Here is a 17,580-nt window from a genome sequence, read left to right on the forward strand (position 1 = left end):
ATGTAGTCCCGGGGCGGGGCCGGGGCGGGGCCAGTGCGCAGACCCGGAACTGAGGCATGTCCTGCGCGGGGGGTTCCTTTTTGGAACGCCGGTTCGAGCAGCTCAGTGGACAAAGAGCAGGAAAAGCGGAAAACAGCAACCTGCTAAAATAGCAAGCTCCCTAAACAGACGGCAGGGCGAATTGAGACGACCGGAAGTTACAACAATGAAGAGAATTCTTCGTGGGGTTCCCACTCGTGGGCGGACCCCCAAAACCTGGAAATGACGGCCCGTGCCTGGGGAGCGCCCCATGGAGAGGGTCCGGTGGAAGCCCTGACGCCAGCGCTCAGGGCGGGGATCGTTGAGTTCTAGCAGTGTCAGGACAGGTGAGGAGCGCTGACACCTTGAGCGGCGCCCGTTTCAGGCAGGATCCGGAAACCAGAAGACATCGTGTGCAGGCGGTAGCCCTCAGAACTCGGGTGCTAGGAATGAGGCCGGGAAGAACGTGGGAATGACGCGGCGTGTTAGGCCAGGAAGTTCTTTAAAGCACTCTACAATTCCATGGGTGGTCGGTTACTTCTGAGATAAATGAAAGTTGACGTGAAGGGGACGAGCTCCCGTGATGGCCCCTCCGACCCTTGACTCCTGGTCGGCTTTGGCTTCGAGGGACCGAAGGAGGAGGCCATTATTCCACAGGCTGGGGTTCACGGAAGGGAGGAAGAATTCACCGGAATGGCGGAACTTTAACCCAGTTCCAGGAATTGTGCATGTTTTTTCGGAAAGCTTAATGGGGAAGCTGTTGGAGCTGGCGCTGTGGCTTGGCGGGTTAAACCACTGCCTGCCACGCCGACATCCCATATGGGTGCCAGTTCAAGTCCCAGCTGCTCTACTTCTGATCCAGCTCCCTGCTAATGCACCTGGGAAAGCAGCAGAGGACGGCCCAAGTGCTTGGGGCCCTGCACCCAAGTAGGAGATGCAGATGAAGCTCCTGGCCATTTGGGGAATGAACCAGCGGATAGAAGATCTCTGTCTCTCCCTCTCTCTAACTCCGCTTTTCAAATAAATATATACATTGAAAAGAAAAGCATACTGGGGTGGCTGTTTATAGAAGTACAGAATTCAGGGCCGGCGCTGCAGCTCACTAGGCTAATCCTCCGCCTTGCGGCGCCGGCACGCCGGGTTCTAGTCCTGGTCGGGGCGCTGGATTCTGTCCCGGTTGCCCCTCTTCCAGGCCAGCTCTCTGCTGTGGCCAGGGAGTGCAGTGGAGGATGGCCCAAGTGCTTGGGCCCTGCACCCCATGGGAGACCAGGAGAAGCACCTGGCTCCTGCCTTTGGATAGGCGCGGTGCACTGGCCGCGGCGGCCATTGGAGGGTGAACCAACGGCAAAGGAAGACCTTTCTCTCTGTCTCTCTCTCTCTCACTGTCCACTCTGCCTGTCCAAAAAAAAAAAAAAAAAAGTGCAGAATTCAGCTCTGCCCTCTGGGGAGTTGCAGTGGTGGGGTGGGGGAGGATCATACCTTATGTAAGGGCTCCTGGTTGCAGGCAGAAGAAACCACTCCAGCTAGAGGGGTTTGTACCCAGGGCATGATGGAGATTACATGTTTGCAGAGGGGCTGGGGGACCAAGTTCAGGTACTACAGAAGCGGAAGCCATTCAGCTATGAGAAATCCCCCATTGCTCTGCAACACTGGGACCATTGGTACCTCCCAAGAGGCCAGGGACCTGATCCTGCAGCTCCCAGCAGAGCTATCTCAGAAGAACCAAACACATCCTCCATGGTCCCCTCCAAACCTTCTGTCTGCCCCCCACCCATGCCATCCCCTCTCTCCCCACGTTCAGCTCCGAGGAACTTGGCCCAATCTGCAAGGGACGCTGGGAAATACAGCTTTCAGCTTTCTAGGCACTGAATGAGTCAGACTGGGGAAGCTGCCGCGAAGCTCGTGCTTGGAGCCTCAGCTCGGTATAGTGGGCTCTGAGGGTGTGAAGAAGGGGAAGGTGATCGCCGACTTCAGGGAGCGAAGGCTGGGCAGAGGACTCAAGACTGCTGAGCTAGGTTGTGCCAAGGGCCAGAGGGTGGCTCCGTGGGCTCTGGAGGGCAGCAGTGACTTCTGGGAAGAGGGATAGCCTGACATGGACCTTGGCAAGTGACTGGGCTTTAGCTTCATGCCAGGGAGGAGGGAGATGGGGCTCTGCTGGTGCGTGAGCCCACACATGGTCCTCTCTGCCACTAGTTCTGTGTGTGTGGGCTTGGGCAAGTCAGCTTCCATCTCTAGGGCCGAGGTACGAATAATGCCCCCGGGAATGTCCCCACTGGAATTCCCAGACCCTGTCAATATGTTGCCTTACCTGGCAAAGAGGACTTTGCAAGGAGAGGGTCCCAGTGGGACCAGTATACTCATGGGCGTCCTCATAAGGGGAAGGGGGCAGGGGCAGGGAAGGAGACAGGAAAGGTGTGAAAGTGCTGTGCCACTGGCTTTCGATTCTAAGGGGCCAGGAGCCTCGGGAAGCTGGAAGAGGCCAGGAAATGGATTCTCCCGGAGCCTCCAGAGGGAAGCAGCCCTGCGGACCCCTTGATGTTTGGCAACTCTAAGACGATGAATCGGTCACTGAAAGCCACAGAGTTTGAGGCGATTTGTTGCACCAGTGACAGGAAGTGCACACAGGGACCCAGGCCCCTTACCCGGGAAAGGACAAGGGAGTCCAAAGGGGCAAGTCTCCTACGGTGGGCTGAGACCCGATCCCAAACCCAAGAACCTTTCCTCTATGGAATCTGTGAAGGGCATTGTCAAGGGTAGGGTTCCACTTGGCTGTTTGGAACAGAAGCCCAGCAATCTCTCCTGTGTTGCTTTTCCCCATATGGCAGGAAGCCAAGAGGGAGGCAACCCCAAACTGGTACAGCAGCTCCCAAGATCATCAGGGCTCTCTGCTCCCCCATCCTCAGCCTGTGGCTCTGACCCTCATGCTCTCAAGAGGCACCGACATCCCATATGGACACCGGTTCGAGTCCCGGCTGCTGCTTTTCCAGTCCGGCTCCCTGCTAATGGCTTGGGAAAGCAGTGGAGGATGGCCTAAGTGCTTGGGAGACCCAGAAGAAGCTCCTGGCTCCTGGCTTTGGATCGGCCCAGCTCCAGCTGTTGTTGCCACGTGGGGAGTGAACCAGCAGATGGAAGATCTTTGTCCCTCTCCCTCTCTGTCTGTGACTCTCCCTCTCAAGTAAATAAAATCTTTTGGGTCCGGTGCTGTGGCATAGCAGGTAAAGCTGCCGCCTGCAGTGCCAGCATCCCATAAGGGCACCGGTTCGAGTCCCGGCTGTTCCACTTCTGATCCAGCTCTCAGCTGTGGCCTAGGAAAGCAGCAGAGGATGGCCCAAGCCCTTGGACCCCTGCATCCATGTGGGAGACCTGGAAGAAGCTTCTGGCTCCTGGCTTTGGATGGGTGCAGCTCCGGCTGTTGTGGCCAGTTGGGGAGTGAACCAACAGGTGGAAGACCTCTCTCTCTCTCAGCCTCTACCTCTCCTTCTCTCTGTGTGTAACTCCGACTTTCAAAAAAATAAATAAATCTTTAAAAAAAAAAAGAGAGTCAGGAATTTCACCTGGATCTCCCATGTGGGTGACAGGGGCCCAGGCACTTGGGTCATTTAAAAACTAAATAAATAAAACTAAATAAATAAATAAAATCTTTTAAAACACACATATTAAGCCGGCGCCACAGCTCACTAGGCTAATCCTCCACCTGCGGCGCCGGCACTCCGGGTTTTAGTCCCGGTCGGGGCACCGGATTCTGTCCCGGTTGCCCCTCTTCCAGTGGAGCTCTCCTCTGTGGCCCGGGAAGGCAGTGGAGAAGGAAGAAGCACCTGGCTCCTGGCTTCAGATCAGCACGGTGCACCAGCCGCAGCAGCCATTGAGGGGTGAACCAACGGAAAAGGAAGACCTTTCTCTCTGTCTCTTTCACTGTCCACTCTGCCTGTCAACACACACACACACACACACACATTAGAAAAAGATGTCTGCTGCCCACCCCCCTGCCCTGTACCACATGGGCATTTTAGGCAGGAAGGAGGAGAAGGAACAGGGGGAAGGCATGTGACAGCTGAGACGTGTCCTTTCTACCAGGAAACCAAAGCTTCGCAGAGCCCTGATCCAGTGGACTCCTGCTTGCATCTCGGGCGGTGTGCTAACGCTGCAGCGTGCAGGACAGCAGCCTTCAGCAGAGCCTGAGCCTGTCGTGTTTCCCGTAACAAATCCACAGACCACGTCTGAACTGCAGCTCAGATAAGACTCCATCAGCTTTCTGTTGCTACAGCAGGCACGGGCAGCACCCTCCCAGATTTGCTCTCTGGTTGCCACCAGCAGGACCTGAATTGCAAATGGCTTAAATTTAAAAGGAATGTATTTGTTCACACAGCCAGAGAGCCTAGCAATTGATAGTTTCATGCATGGCTGGTTACCAACTCCAAAGTGACACCAGGGCACTTCCAAAGGTGCCTGGAAAAATGAACCTGAAAGTTAACGCGCATTTTCCATGAACTTGTGAAGTCCGCCCACAGAGTCCCAGGTAGACCAGCTGGTGAAGAGCCTTTTCCTCAACTCCATGTGACAGTTCTAGAAAGAATCTGATTGGCTGTCTTGGTTCAAGGTCCCCTACTCCCTACACCTGTGTTCAGAGGGAAGTGGCACGTACTATCACGATATCACTGGACTCATGTGCCCTGATTAGGGCTGGGGGAAGCACATTTGTGTGCTGTCCCAACATGGCCACATGGAAGAGGGCAGGAAAAGCCCTCAGCAAAAACCAGGGCACTGTAATCGGAGAAAGAAGGAAGCAACCACACTGCCCCAGGAGCTCCCTGTTCTTTTTAAATGTTTATTTATTTGAAATGCAGTGTTACAGATAGGCAGTGAGAGAGAGAGAGAGAGAGAGCAATGTTCACTCCCCAGATGGCCACAATGGCCAGAGCTGCCCCAACCAGAAGCCAGGAGCTTCTTTCGGGTCTCCCACATGGGTTCAGGGGCTCAAGCACTTGGGCCATCTTCTGCTGCTTCCCCAGGCCATAGCAGAGAGCTGGATCAGAAGCGGAGCAGCTGGGACTCGAACCAGTGCCCATATGGGATGCCGGCACCGCAGGCCACAGAACTCTTTTTTTTTTTTTTTTTTTGGACAGGCAGATTGGACAGTGAGAGAGAGACAGAGAGAAACGTCTTCCTTTTTCCGTTGGTTCACCCTCCTAAATGGCTGCTACGGCCAGCGCGCTGTGTCAATCCGAAGGCAGGAGCCAGGTGCTTCTCCTGGTCTCCCATGGGGTGCAGGGCCCAAGCACCTGGGCCATCCTCCACTGAATCAAACAACCGGCACCAGGGGAGGGGGAAAGGAGGCAAAACCAAGCGATGCCCACAGGGCTGCAGTGGAAGCCCCTGCCGGAAACACCGCGGGCACAGACTGGTGCCCGAGTCCGTGGGGGTGGGTCGGGGAGAGCTCACAGAGGGAAAGACACTTGAACAAGGAGGCCTGCAGATGGCCAGAAGTGTCTAGGTAGGGGCGGGGCGAAGACAGCATCGCTGTGAGAGGGAGCTCTGCCCAGGGCTCGTGCAGTGGCCAGGACGGGCTCCCCTTGGGGTGGCTGAGCTCAGAATGGAAGGGGACTTGTGGGGACGCCAGGTACAGCTCACGGGGAACCCGGAAGCAGCCGGCAGCCTCAGGAAGAAGGCATCTGAGTGGGCAGCTGGGGTGCGACTGCACGTGTGCTCCGACGCTCCTAGCTCCTGCTGTGCCTCTGCTCGCTCAGAATTTCTGGGCTCCTGGGGCCTCTCTGTGGCCACTCCATCTCTGTCTTTATTGCCCATGGAGCTCAAGTGCCCACCAGTGTCAGGGGACATCCCCCAAGGTCCCGATCCAGACTCCTGGGAAAGGCGCCTGCTGGTCCAGCTCACCGGGTGGAGCTGCTGCACCAGCCTCGGCCACCATGTGGGTCAGGGGTCCCCTCCCATGGCCCATAGCCCATGGTCCGCTCCCTAAGACAGAGCCTCCAAGAAGATGGCACGCACAGGTGAGGACCGGCACATGGCTCACCTGGCATGAGGGCTGTCCAGGACGAGGGCTGCACAGGCAGTCGGGGGAGACCTTGCTCTCTCTTCTCAGTTAGTCCTCAGCTCATGAACCACAATGACCACCAGAACACCATGGACAGAGAAACAGGTGCACTTGCCCAGCACGGCCACAGCTGGGGTCACAGAGCCATGATCCACACACCTCTTTCGGATGACTTCTTGTCCCACACTCAGAATTGGCTGCTGGCATTTAAAACTAAGCAGATGCCACATAAGGAGCTGGATTTTTTGACCTCTGTCTCTCAAATAAATAAAAAAAAGGGGGGGGGGACAGGAGCTGGCCTTTAGCCTAGTGGTTAGAGGACCCATGTCCCACATCTGTGTGCCTGGCCTCAGTTCCCTGCTTGGGCTCCTAACTCCAGCGAATGCAAACCTGGGAGGTGGCGGTGATGGCTCAAGCACTTGGGCTGCTGGCACTCGTGTGGGAAACCTGGACAGAGTTCCTGGCTCTTGAGTTTGCCCCGGCCAGGGATGATTGTGGGCACTGGGGAATGAACCAGCAAATCGGATATCTATCTGTCCATTTCTCTCTCTCTCTCTCTCTCTCTCTCTCTCTCTCTCTCTCCTCCCCAGGCCCCTCAGTCTGTCTCTACCTCCCAAATAAATAAAAAGTGAACCCAGATTTCTGTCCCTTTGACCACCTGCAGAAGCAGATGATTAACTAGGCTGCTTCCTTGTCTTTATTCTGCAAATGTCACAGGGCACACAGTGCTCAGTCTGGAAAGACCTGGCCGGCATCATGCTTCCTATATGGGCACGGGTTCAAGTCCCCACTGCTCCACTTCCAATTCAGCTCCCTGCTAATGCACCTGGGAAAGCAACAGAGAATGGTCCAAGTGCCTGGACTCTTGCCACACATGCGGGAGACCCAGATGGAGTTCCTGGCTCCTGACTTTGGTCTGGCCCAGCCCTAGTGTTTGTAATCATTTGAGGAGTGAACCAGTGGATGAAAAATTGCTCTCTCTCTGTCTGTCCATCTCTGCCTTTCAAATAAAGACAATAAATTGAAGGAAGGAAGGAAGGAAGGAAGGAAAGAAAGAAAGGGGGAGAGAGAGACCCAGGCTGCACTGTGTCCCTGCTCTTCCATGCCCTGCCTTCAACAGGTCCCTCTTTGAATGTCCTTGACTTCCTACTTGGCTCCCTTCACCCCCATTCATTATTCTCCCAGTTTTACTTCTCTATTTTGCTAGGTGTCCAGAGCAGTTTGGTTTAGCCACTTACTCCCTCTTCTCAGGCTCCTCCTTAGACTACCCGAAAACATTGACTGAAAGCACTTCCAAAACCAATCCCAAACCCCGCAGCATAGTCTGCTCCCCTGCAGGGCTTGGGCTCCACTGGATTTCACCCTGAGACAGGAACTCAGCTTCCTTGGTGAGAAGCTTCCTGGATGAGGGCTCTGAAATCTCACTGGGTATAAATGTTAGTTCTGCCACTTCCTAGCTCTGCCACATGGGGAAATTACTGTCTCTCTAAAGCTCGTTTTCTAGCTGTGAATTGGGAAAAATAACAGTGCCTCGAGGTGGACAGCCTGGTGCAGGGGGTTAAGCAGCTACTTGGAACACCTGTACCCCTGTCAGAGTGCCTGGTTCAAGTTCTGGCTACCCTGCTTCCAATCCAGCTTCCTACCAGTGTTTCTGGGAAGGCAGCAGAAAATGGCCCAGGACTTGGGTCTCTGCTACCCACATGGGAGACCCAGATAGAGTTCTGAGCTCCTGGTCCAGCCCCAGCTGTTGTGGGCATTTGGGGAGTGAATCAGCAGACTGATGATCTTCCTCCCCCATACCCCCTTCTGTGTCATTCTGCCTTTCAAACAAATAAATAAAATTTAAAAAAAAGACAAAGTAATAGTGTCTACTTAGTGGGATTTGGGGAGGGTTAAATGAAACCTTGTGCTGGAAGCTTAGCCCAAGACCTGGCCCAGGGCAAGTGCCCAGCAAGAGCAGCTATGGATGTCCATAACCTCAGGACCTGCAGAACTGGTAGAATCCCTACCTATTCATCACCTTCCTGGATGCTTCCTCCATATTTCTAAGATGAAGAAATTGCTTTTTTTAAATCTCTGGATTTCCATGAAGACATACTGTGGGGAGCAACCCGGACTGGACTGAGTTACTGGAATTAAGACTTATTCTATGCATCTGCTCTCCCACAATATGGCGCTGGGAGAGGAGAAAACAGCTTCTACGCAGCTGCCTCTTGCCAACTTGAGTGATGACCTCCAGGAGCTGATCCTGCTCCTGATTGGAGGAGAGCAGCGTACTCGGCGTGTGGGCAGCCGAGTTGGGATTGGCGGAGGAGGACTATAAAGGAGGAGAGAGACGGCATGCACCAGGAACATCTAAGGGGAACATCTGAGGGAACACCTGTGGGAACACCTGTGCAGCCCCCGAGAGAGCCGGCCGGTGGTGTGCCGCTCCCCTGCGGAAGTGGGGAATGTGGCAGGGGGAACCGCCCTTCCACGGAGGTGGAAGGGATGGTAGCCGACCCGGGAAGAACCAGCAGCAAACCTGGGGAGGGCCGAGCAGACAAAAGAACAGCACAGGGTCCTGTGTAGTTCCTCCGCAAAGAGGGGGAGCGACAACATACTAGCTTTTTATAGTGAAATATGTTGAGTAAACATTTTGTTTGCGGTTTGGGGACGGATAGGAAAGCTACGCTTTGAACTCAGCTTTCACAAATCAAAATTTCCAGGTTTTCAGAAGGAATGCTTGTTCTGCATGGCATCTGGAATTCAAAGCCCTGGTGGGAAATGGGAAATGCTAGCCTTTGATTGTAAATGAACCCTCCAGCTACAAGGGATGCTGCTGTCCAGAGTTACCTCTTGTCTTCCCCCTCCCCTTTTGTAGACTGACTGGGGAGGGCTGGCTGGGGTCCTGAGTCTAGAGGTTGCCCCTGGGGCAGGTGTTGTGGCACTGGATTAAGCACAGCTTGGGATTCAAGCATCTCTCACCTGAGTGCTGATTGAGCAAGGGCTACTCCTCTTCCAACCCACCTTCCTGCTAGATTAAATAAATAAACCTGAAAACAAATCCCAGGGGTTGCCCACCCATCTCCCCTGTCACCTGCTGTGCCTTATGAAGTTGTCTCTTTATCATATATGACTACCCTGTGGGCAGGCTCAAGCTTTCACCTAGAGAGCTGCAGTTGTATTTTCTTCTAAGAACATAAGATTTTATCGAGGGTGCTTGAATGTGGCTCCTGGTATTGCCCGCCTTCCATCAGCACCGGTGGCAGATTCTTGCCATTGTTAGCCCGGCTCCTCCCGGCTGAGCAGCTGAGCAGCGGCTCCGGCTCCCTGAGGCTGTGCTGGAATTGGCCGCCACCTTGTTTGTGCAACAGCTGGGGAAGCTGGGCACCATTGATTTGCATCAGTGCCTCAGGAATAGCCCCTGCTGGCTCCTTAAAGATACTATCTAAACTGTGAAATTCATTAAATAGCCCCAGAAATGGATCAGGTTATTTAACACAACATCCCTAATGGCACAATATCTCAGCTGTCTGAGCTGATAGCGGACATTGTCTTGGATAGCGTTATCAGCCCAGGACACCCGCTATGAATATTGATCCTGAGCTTGTTACAGCCATCACTCGCCATCAGGACAGGTCAGGGTTGGAACCCACCTAGCATCAAAGCAATTTAAACACAGCACCCGGGCGGAATTTTAATGCCTGTGCTGGGAAAAAAAAAAAAATCCAACTCCACGCACAGAGGGAAGGTGGCTTGAGGATACGGATCCAGGTTTTATATAGAGGCACTTTGGGTCCAAAGACACGTGTGAGGATGTTGGTGAGTCAAATGCATGGCCGCCCCGTTGTACCTGAAGGGAGGCCTCGTGGTCTGCTGGTCCATTGCAAAGCAGGTGGCCAGGGAAAGAATTTTCTAGAGACTCCTCCTCCAATCCTCCCTAAATTGAAGCGATCACCGTGTCCCGTGGGGCGGGGGGGGGGGGGGCTATCTTTAAGACGAGCGGGTAAGAGCGTATTTCTATTCCTCCGGTGTGGGTGGGAGGTGTGGCAGCGCTGCCCGTGCACCATCCACAGCTAGAAGCCAAGTGTTGACCCTTGCCCTGCACCAAAAACACGTACCGGAAGCAGACAGGAAAAGACGGGGCGGGAAACATTTTAAAAAGCACTAAAAGGACTTCTTAGAGATTCACGGGTTCTAAGAACATGGCCTGCATATACTCTTGACTGTCTCCGTGGACCTCAGAGAGAGGATGATTTGCAGACTTGACACAGAAACTTCCATGGTGCTTTATACAGTGCCATGCAAATGACCCAGGTTTGGGTCGCTCCTGGCCGCCTGGGGGGAAGGGAGCCCTCTGGAATGCCAGCTGCAGCTCCTGAAAGCCCCTTCTGAGAAAGGGTGAGGAGAGGAAAGACGGGACGGGAGAAGTGCACTGAGGAAGGCACCCGTGGCACTTCCATTCTGGAGCTCCTTAGAGACCCACTCCTTCCTCACTGTCCTGAGAAACCTACATAGAAACGCTTTATGAAGATGGTTGGGAAAAGGTAGGAGCTGCGGTTGATGGGGAGAGAAGGGGGAAGGAAAAGGGAGATTAAAAAAAAAATCAAGTGAGAACTGGGAGAGAAGGAGTTGCACAGAAAACCAGGAAGGCTCTGTGGTTTGCAACCAGGTTCCTGGGTGTCCTGGTTCGGCTGTGCCTTCACTTGGGTGGGAGCCCGACGGGGGACGTGGGCAGGGCACTGCCTGTCCTGAGCTTTAAAGGCGCGTCTTCACTTTGGACCGGGAGCTGGCTGGGACTTCGGCAGGGCTTTAAAGTCTGCAGGGGATAGGGCGGCCACCTCTGGGAGGAGCAGAAAGGCTTGAATGAGAAAAGCTACAAGGGGCTGGCCTCCGAGGACGCCTCTTCAATAGCGGATGGGACCCGCAGCCCGGCACTTGAATGAGAAGGCTTCTCCTCCTCTTCCTACTCCTTACCTGCCCGAACAATGTGAATTGCCAGGTCATTTGTTTGGAAACCCCATGGGGCAGAGAAGAAAGGGAGGGCAGAGTCCGAGGCTGCTCCAGCGGAGGGAGGGTCGGAGAGAAGCCTCAGAATTTGCCGCTGGAACAGATGCTTGGGCTCCGAGGCTGCCCTGTGCTCACCAAGTGACCAAAGAAGGACGGCTGGGGTGGGTGTGGCCAGAGAAACCTGCCACTCCCCTGAGCCTTGCCACTCATCCCCAGGGACTTCCCGGGAAGCAGATGGGGGCCATTTCATTCTTTCTTACCCAGCCTTAGAGGCAAACCAGGCAGCATCTTTCAACCTGGGAAAGGGTTGGGAGTCAGCAGTGCAACCTGCTCCCCCAGGACACAATTGCTGTTGCAAATGGCAGGATCTGCGGCCACGAGGAAGGCCTGAAGGGCACCAAGGGCTTGGGCGGGTCACAGCCAACGTGGGCAGCGCTTGGGTGATCCCACCTGGCTGGAAGTTTCCCAGGAGGCAGAGCATCCTGGCCAGGGTTTGCTTGTGTCCCTGAAACCCTTGCTGCTCTCTGCCTGGCTGGGCTCCGGGGGTGCAAGGGAAAGACTCAGGCACAGTCCAGGATTTCCCAAAAAAGCACTGGTCCCCCTGCAAGACCTGGGTTCCAACACAGACTCTGTCACCAAGTAACCGTGACCCTCAGCAAATCACTTCTCATTTCAGAACCTTAATTTTTTCATCTTTAAAATGGGTGTAGTGGTCTGACCAGGCCACGCTCACCTCACAGGGACGCTCAGGAAATCAGAAGGGGAAAGGCCAGGCCTTTGTCCACTTCGAACTGCGAGAGCACAGGGGCTTTGACACCCAGGGTAAACGGGGCTGAGTGTTACCGCAGTTCCCAGTCGGGGCAGCAGGTGCGCCGCGCACTGCCCTGAAGTCATCAATCCTGAACCGAGGGCCGGTGTATCCGGGAGCGAGCTTTGAATGTGTAGGGGGACACCCGGGACGAAACCCTCCCTCCTGCATTCCGGGTGTCCGTGACGCTTGGGTGGAGGCGCGCGGAGTCACGCTGCCTCCGCGGGCGCGCGCATGGGACGTGCTGAGACCCCCCCGCCCAGCCCAGGCCAGCGGCCCCGCGCAGCGCTAGCGACTTCGCAGGCTGAGAGCGCGCCCTGCACGTGGCAGGGGCCGGAGCCCCGCAAGTGCCAATCGGCTCGCAGCCCCCCACAGCTCTCTCCCGACCCCGCCTTCCCTCCCGCCCCACTCCTCTGCTTCACTTGGCGGCGCGAATCCCGCTCGCCGCTGGAACGCTGCGGCCAGAGCCAGAGTGGAAGGGGCGCAGGCGAGTGGCCCTCCTAGGACCTGCGGGCGGTGGGCATGCTGGCATGGCAGGACGGCGGGGCCAAGGCGGCCCCTGCCCACCACAAGATCTCCTTCTCAGTCCTCGACATCCTGGACCCGCAGAAATTCACGCGCGCTGCGCTCCCTGCCGTGCGCCTCGCTCCCCGGGAAGCCAAGAAAAGTTTGGCGGAGGTCGTAGCGGGAAAGGACGCTAGCCCCGGGCACCTGGTGCGACAGCAGGAATCCCCCGGTAAGAATACGAGGCCCCGGGCCTGGGTGCTGATGTCGCAGAATCTGGGTGTATGTGTGTGTACGGAGGGGGGGGGGGACCAGTGTCCAGTGAGTATGGCCCTTAACGGCGTTTTCTCCCAAGAGACAAGGCGCACAGGACCAGGTGCGAAGGTAGCAGTCGGAGCGCGCGCCCGGGAACAGGAGGGAAGCGTACGGGCGGCTCCAGAATTCCGGGCAGGGGTTTGCCGCTGGGGCCTCGTCCCTGCACCACAGCCCCGACTCGCTCTCTGCGGACACTACGCGCACCTGGCGCCCACCTTTGCCAGGCGCATTCTGGTACCGGACGTCCAATGAGTGGGCCACGCGCCAGGACCTGGGCTGGGCGCTGGGATAAACACTTGGGGATCTGCGAGGCAGACAGTGTCACTAACATCACCCCCATTTTACGGGCGAGGGAGCCGAGGCTGAGAGTGTGCCGGGGTCTTGGAGGGTGGCGAGCTCAGGTGCCCACTTGGAACCACTCGGAGACACCTGCAGAGCTTGGCTGCCCCACGCGCCAGCGCTCCGGACTCAACCGCGGCCCGGGCTGGTGTGGGGCGACGGGAAGCCTTGGCACTTCCTCCTCCCAACTCTGACTTACTCCTCACTGGCAGGTGACTGACCGACAGTCCAGGAAAGTTTCTGGTTGGAAGAGGAAGGAACAGGCCTAGTGCTGGGTGCCACAGAGGTTCCCTGGAGGGGTCCAGGAGGTCAGAGGCTCAGGTCCCCAGAGGAAGCCAGAAGCGGTGCAGCCCCCTGCTCCCTCGCCCCAAATTTGGCCATGATTGTCTGGGGGCTCCGGGCGCCTCTGGCTGCCGGCAGGGTAATTGTTCGGACAGTCTCTCGGAGGGGCGCACGCTCCTCCCGCCACCCGGTGATCGATATTCTATTACTGGCGCCTGCATATCTCCTGCCCGCAGCTTGCAGGTACCGACTTCAAACCCCCTTTCTCTGTCTGATCCTAATATTGTTCGATTAAAACTTACCTTTAATAGATGACATCTATCGATCCGGCCCCGCACAAATCTGAAACTCCATTAACACGGCAGGAGAGAGAAGATGGGAAAGGGGGATTTCTCCTTAAAGCGGGGGGAGCGTAATAACTTCTTTCTTAATTGCAAGGAGTCCCGGGCCAAAACAGGCTTCCAGGGTCTGGGCGAGACCAGCCCTAAACGCACCTGACGTCTGGATGTCTCAATGCAGAAAGAGCCCAGGCCCCCTCTCTTCCCCCCCGCCCTGTGAGGTCACTCTTCCTTTTCGATGTGCATACAACGTTTATTCTGGGACGCCTGCTCGGTGGCAGCTTTGTAAAGGTCAAAAGGACACCGTACCCCTAAGTCCGCGCGTGGGGGTGCGGGCGGCGTGGGCGGCGGCGGGAGCGCCGGGAGTTGCGCCCAGAGCGGTCTGGGGACCCGGACGGGCGGTGTAGCTCTGGGCTCCTGGTCATCGACCCCCTTCTCCCCTAGATGCTGCGGGCCAAAGCGCCGGCCCGGCGTCCCCCTTGGAGGGCTCGGAGGCCGAGGCGGAGGAGGAGGACGAAGAGGACGCGGGGCGGCCGCGGCGGCGGGAGCCGGCTGCGCGCTCTCCGGAGGCCCGGGCGGCGGCGCTGGCGGCCGGGCAGCGCCGCGCGGACGGCGGGGGCGGTCCCGTGGGCTCCCCGGGCTCTCCCGGCTCCCCGCGGCCCCGGCGCCGGCGCGCCGAGCCCAGCTGCGCCAAGCCGCGGCGCGCGCGCACGGCCTTCACCTACGAGCAGCTGGTGGCCTTGGAGAACAAGTTCCGCGCCACGCGCTACCTGTCGGTGTGCGAACGCCTGAACCTGGCGCTGTCTCTCAGCCTCACCGAGACACAGGTCAAAATCTGGTTCCAGAATCGCAGGACCAAGTGGAAGAAGCAGAACCCGGGCGCCGACGGCGCGGCGCAGACCGCGGGCGGCCCGCCCCAGTCTGGGACGCCCGGGGCCGCGGCGGGGGCCGGCGGCGGCGCGGGGGGCAGCCCAGGCCCTCCGGGCCCCGGCGCGCTGCCCTTCCAGACTTTCCCCTCCTACTCGGCGGCCAACGTGCTCTTCCCGGCCGCTGCCCCCTTCCCGCTGGCGGCGGCCGCCGGGAGCCCCTTCGCGCCCTTCCTCGGGCCCTCCTACTTGGCCCCCTTCTACGCCCCGCACTTATGAGCCCGGAGCTCATCGGGGTGCTCACGGCGTGGGGTCTCGAGGCGAGGGATCGGCAGGGCCGTGGGCCCCTCCACGGAGGACAACGACGCGCTCGGGGATCTGCGCGCCCCTTCCCTTCCCGCCGCCGGATACGCCGGCAGAGGGCGGGAGCAGCCTTGGTCGCGTCCGGGCCTCAGAGGGTCAAGGATGCGTCCGGTGTGAACGCGTCGGCAGTCGGAGGCTGCCCTCAGACCCTTCTCTCTTCCAGGCAGGCTTAATTCGGTTCCAGGGCTTTTGGGGGAGGTCTGGGTGTCCGGGGTGGGGCCAGCAAAGGTGCCAGGATGGAGACCCGAGGGAGCCGCGACGTCCTGCGCACCTGGGGTGGAGTCAGCGAATGGCTCTCGCGGAGGGTCCGGCGCTTTCCCCTGCCCTCCTCACGCCGGCACCCAGCGACTGCTCGCAGAGCCCAGGCAAAGCCCAGGAGGGGTCGGCCGACAGGCGCACCCTGCTCTGGGGAATCGAGTGTTTCTAGATCTCCGTTTAAGATGTGGACTCGAGCCAGACACGGGTGCTGGCTGCACCTGTCACCGGAGGCGCAGGTGGGCGCAGGGCAAAGGATAAGGAAGGGCGCCAGGGCTCCCCCACGAGTGTCACGGGGCCCAGACACCAGGCTGCCGGTTTGGAGGCGCCTTGTTGGATGTTTGATACTTCAGTCCAGGGATCCCCAGGAGATAAGCAGGTTGGGGAGAACCAGCTGTGGCCACACCCACCAGTTTTTTTTTTTCTTTATTACTATTTTTAAAAAGCACAAACTTTACATTTCTGCATCGCATCTAAGAGTCTGACCTGAAAGTAATTTTCGTTCCAGACTCCTCCTGAGAGTGAATAAACAAGTTTGTTAGGAAAGGAATTATTCTCGGGTGTTCAGAGCTGTGGCAAATCCCAGAAGCACGTGCACAATGGATCCAACCGTGGGAACTGTGTACGTGGGCGTTCTGCTTCTATCAACCTCCCTTTAAAAATGAAGATTAAAATCCTGTAAATTTCCCTTGCCAGTTTTGTTTGACCACTCTTCCGTTAGATTTCTCTGTGAAGTGCTCTTGGGGCCCAGGTCTCAAAACCCAGGTGTCCCCAAGATGCCAGGTGTGCGCTAGTCTCACCTCGACGTCCCGAGCTCAGCCACTACTTGCAAGGACACCATATACCCTGGCTATTTTCTGACAGCCTGTGCCATTAATAATTAACTTTGAGGCTCAAATGTTTTCAGAGTCAAAGCAGGTGGTTTGGTGTTAGGAACACATTATGTTATTGTTATATTGAAATGTCTAGTTCTGTTATTTTCAAGAATGATAGAAAATATCACCTTTCCCAAACTCAAGGGAGACTTCCTATTCATGTGGCACCCATCAGATTAATGAGTGTGTATTATTAAATGATGCATTATTTGCTAGTTAGACTCCTTTCCATCTAATTTAAAGAGGAAAAATGTCCCCAAACTACACACTATAACTTTCTAAAAGAAAAAAAAAAAGGATGGTGCCAGGTGAGATTAAAAATTAGGTTGCCGTCATAGAGAATATTGTGTTCTTCGCCTCCCTTGTTGGGAAGCCCTCTGGGGACTATTTGCCGGTTTCTCAAAAGCAGCATCCCGTGTATGTGGACAGGCAGCTCACCTGCGCGCTCACCGGCAAGCTGCAATGGGGGGGCCAGAACGTCAGACTTGAGAGGGAGGGTGTGGGGGCCCCATCTGTCCGTGACCAGCGTTTGTGCTGTGGTTCCTGACTTCTCCAGGTTGTCACAGGCTAACACTTGGGCCTGTGACTAGACTTCTGTTTTCAAAGTCCCGGCGGCTTTTCAACCAAATCCTCAGATGCAATCTATCAGTGTGTTTGTCTAATAAATTCTTTTTATAATGAATTCTTGTTTAATTACTCTTTGTTTTCTATCAGTAAAGCAGGTTTTTTTTTTTTTTGACTGTCCAAATTTTTTTTGGAATATTTTAAATTTTAATTTTTAATGAGTGCTTCAGCAAAGCTTTTGAATGACTTTGCATTTATTAGGGGATGGATCCGTGCCTGTCACCTTCTCCCACCAGCACTCACTCACCGTGGACTATGTGTGGCCTGGCACCACTCCTTTTCAGTGTGCCGGATTCACACAGAGAGGCTGCCTTGCAGGCCCTGTGCTCACGCACACATTGAGGGCACAGCGTCTGCACAGAGTGGATGTCAATACCTGCTAGGTTTTCAAGACCCTAACTTCCTACCTGTGGGGAGCAACTCGGACTAGACTAAGTTACTGGAATTAAGACTTATTCTATGCATCTGCTTTCCCACAATATGGCACTGAGAAGGGAAACAGCTTCTACACAGCTGCCTCCAGTTCAACCAATAAACTGTAGGACCTGCTCCTGATTGGAGGAGAGCAGCGTACTCGGCGTGTGGGTAGCAGAGTTGGGATTGGTGGAAGAGGACTATAAAGGAGGAGAGCGACAACATGCACCAGGAACATCTAAGGGGAACACCTGAGGAACATCTGAGCAGCCCCCGAGAGAGCCGGCCGGCGGTGTGCTGCTCCCCCGCGGAAGTGGGGAATGTGGCAGGGGAACCGCCCTTCCACGGAGGTGGAAGGATCGGTAGCCAACCCGGGAAGAACCAGCAGCAAACCCGGGGAGGGCCGAGCAGACAGAAGAACAACGCAGGGTCCTGTGTCGTTCCTCCATGAAGACGGGGAGCGACATAATGGTGCCGTGACTCGGATACGAAGCCTAGGCAGGGTTTAGTGTCGTTCCTCCATGAAGAGGGGGAGCGA

The 17,580-nt window shown here is 56.3% G+C and overlaps 1 protein-coding gene across 1 annotated transcript; it reads left to right on the forward strand.

The window, feature by feature from the left end:
- The first annotated feature begins 12,167 nt into the window (after positions 1–12,167).
- NKX1-2 (NK1 homeobox 2) lies at positions 12,168–16,650 on the forward strand. Its single transcript, XM_002722145.5, has 2 exons — positions 12,168–12,603; positions 14,090–16,650. Exons 1-2 carry the CDS (start codon positions 12,390–12,392, stop codon positions 14,788–14,790), a joined length of 915 nt encoding a protein of 304 aa, XP_002722191.3. The 5' UTR covers positions 12,168–12,389; the 3' UTR covers positions 14,791–16,650.
- The last annotated feature ends 930 nt before the right edge of the window (positions 16,651–17,580 follow it).

This window comes from Oryctolagus cuniculus, chromosome 15, assembly GCF_051225735.1.
Source record: "Oryctolagus cuniculus isolate XC-2025 breed Fujian yellow rabbit chromosome 15, ASM5122573v1, whole genome shotgun sequence".
In the NCBI taxonomy this organism is placed as follows: Eukaryota; Metazoa; Chordata; class Mammalia; order Lagomorpha; family Leporidae; genus Oryctolagus; species Oryctolagus cuniculus.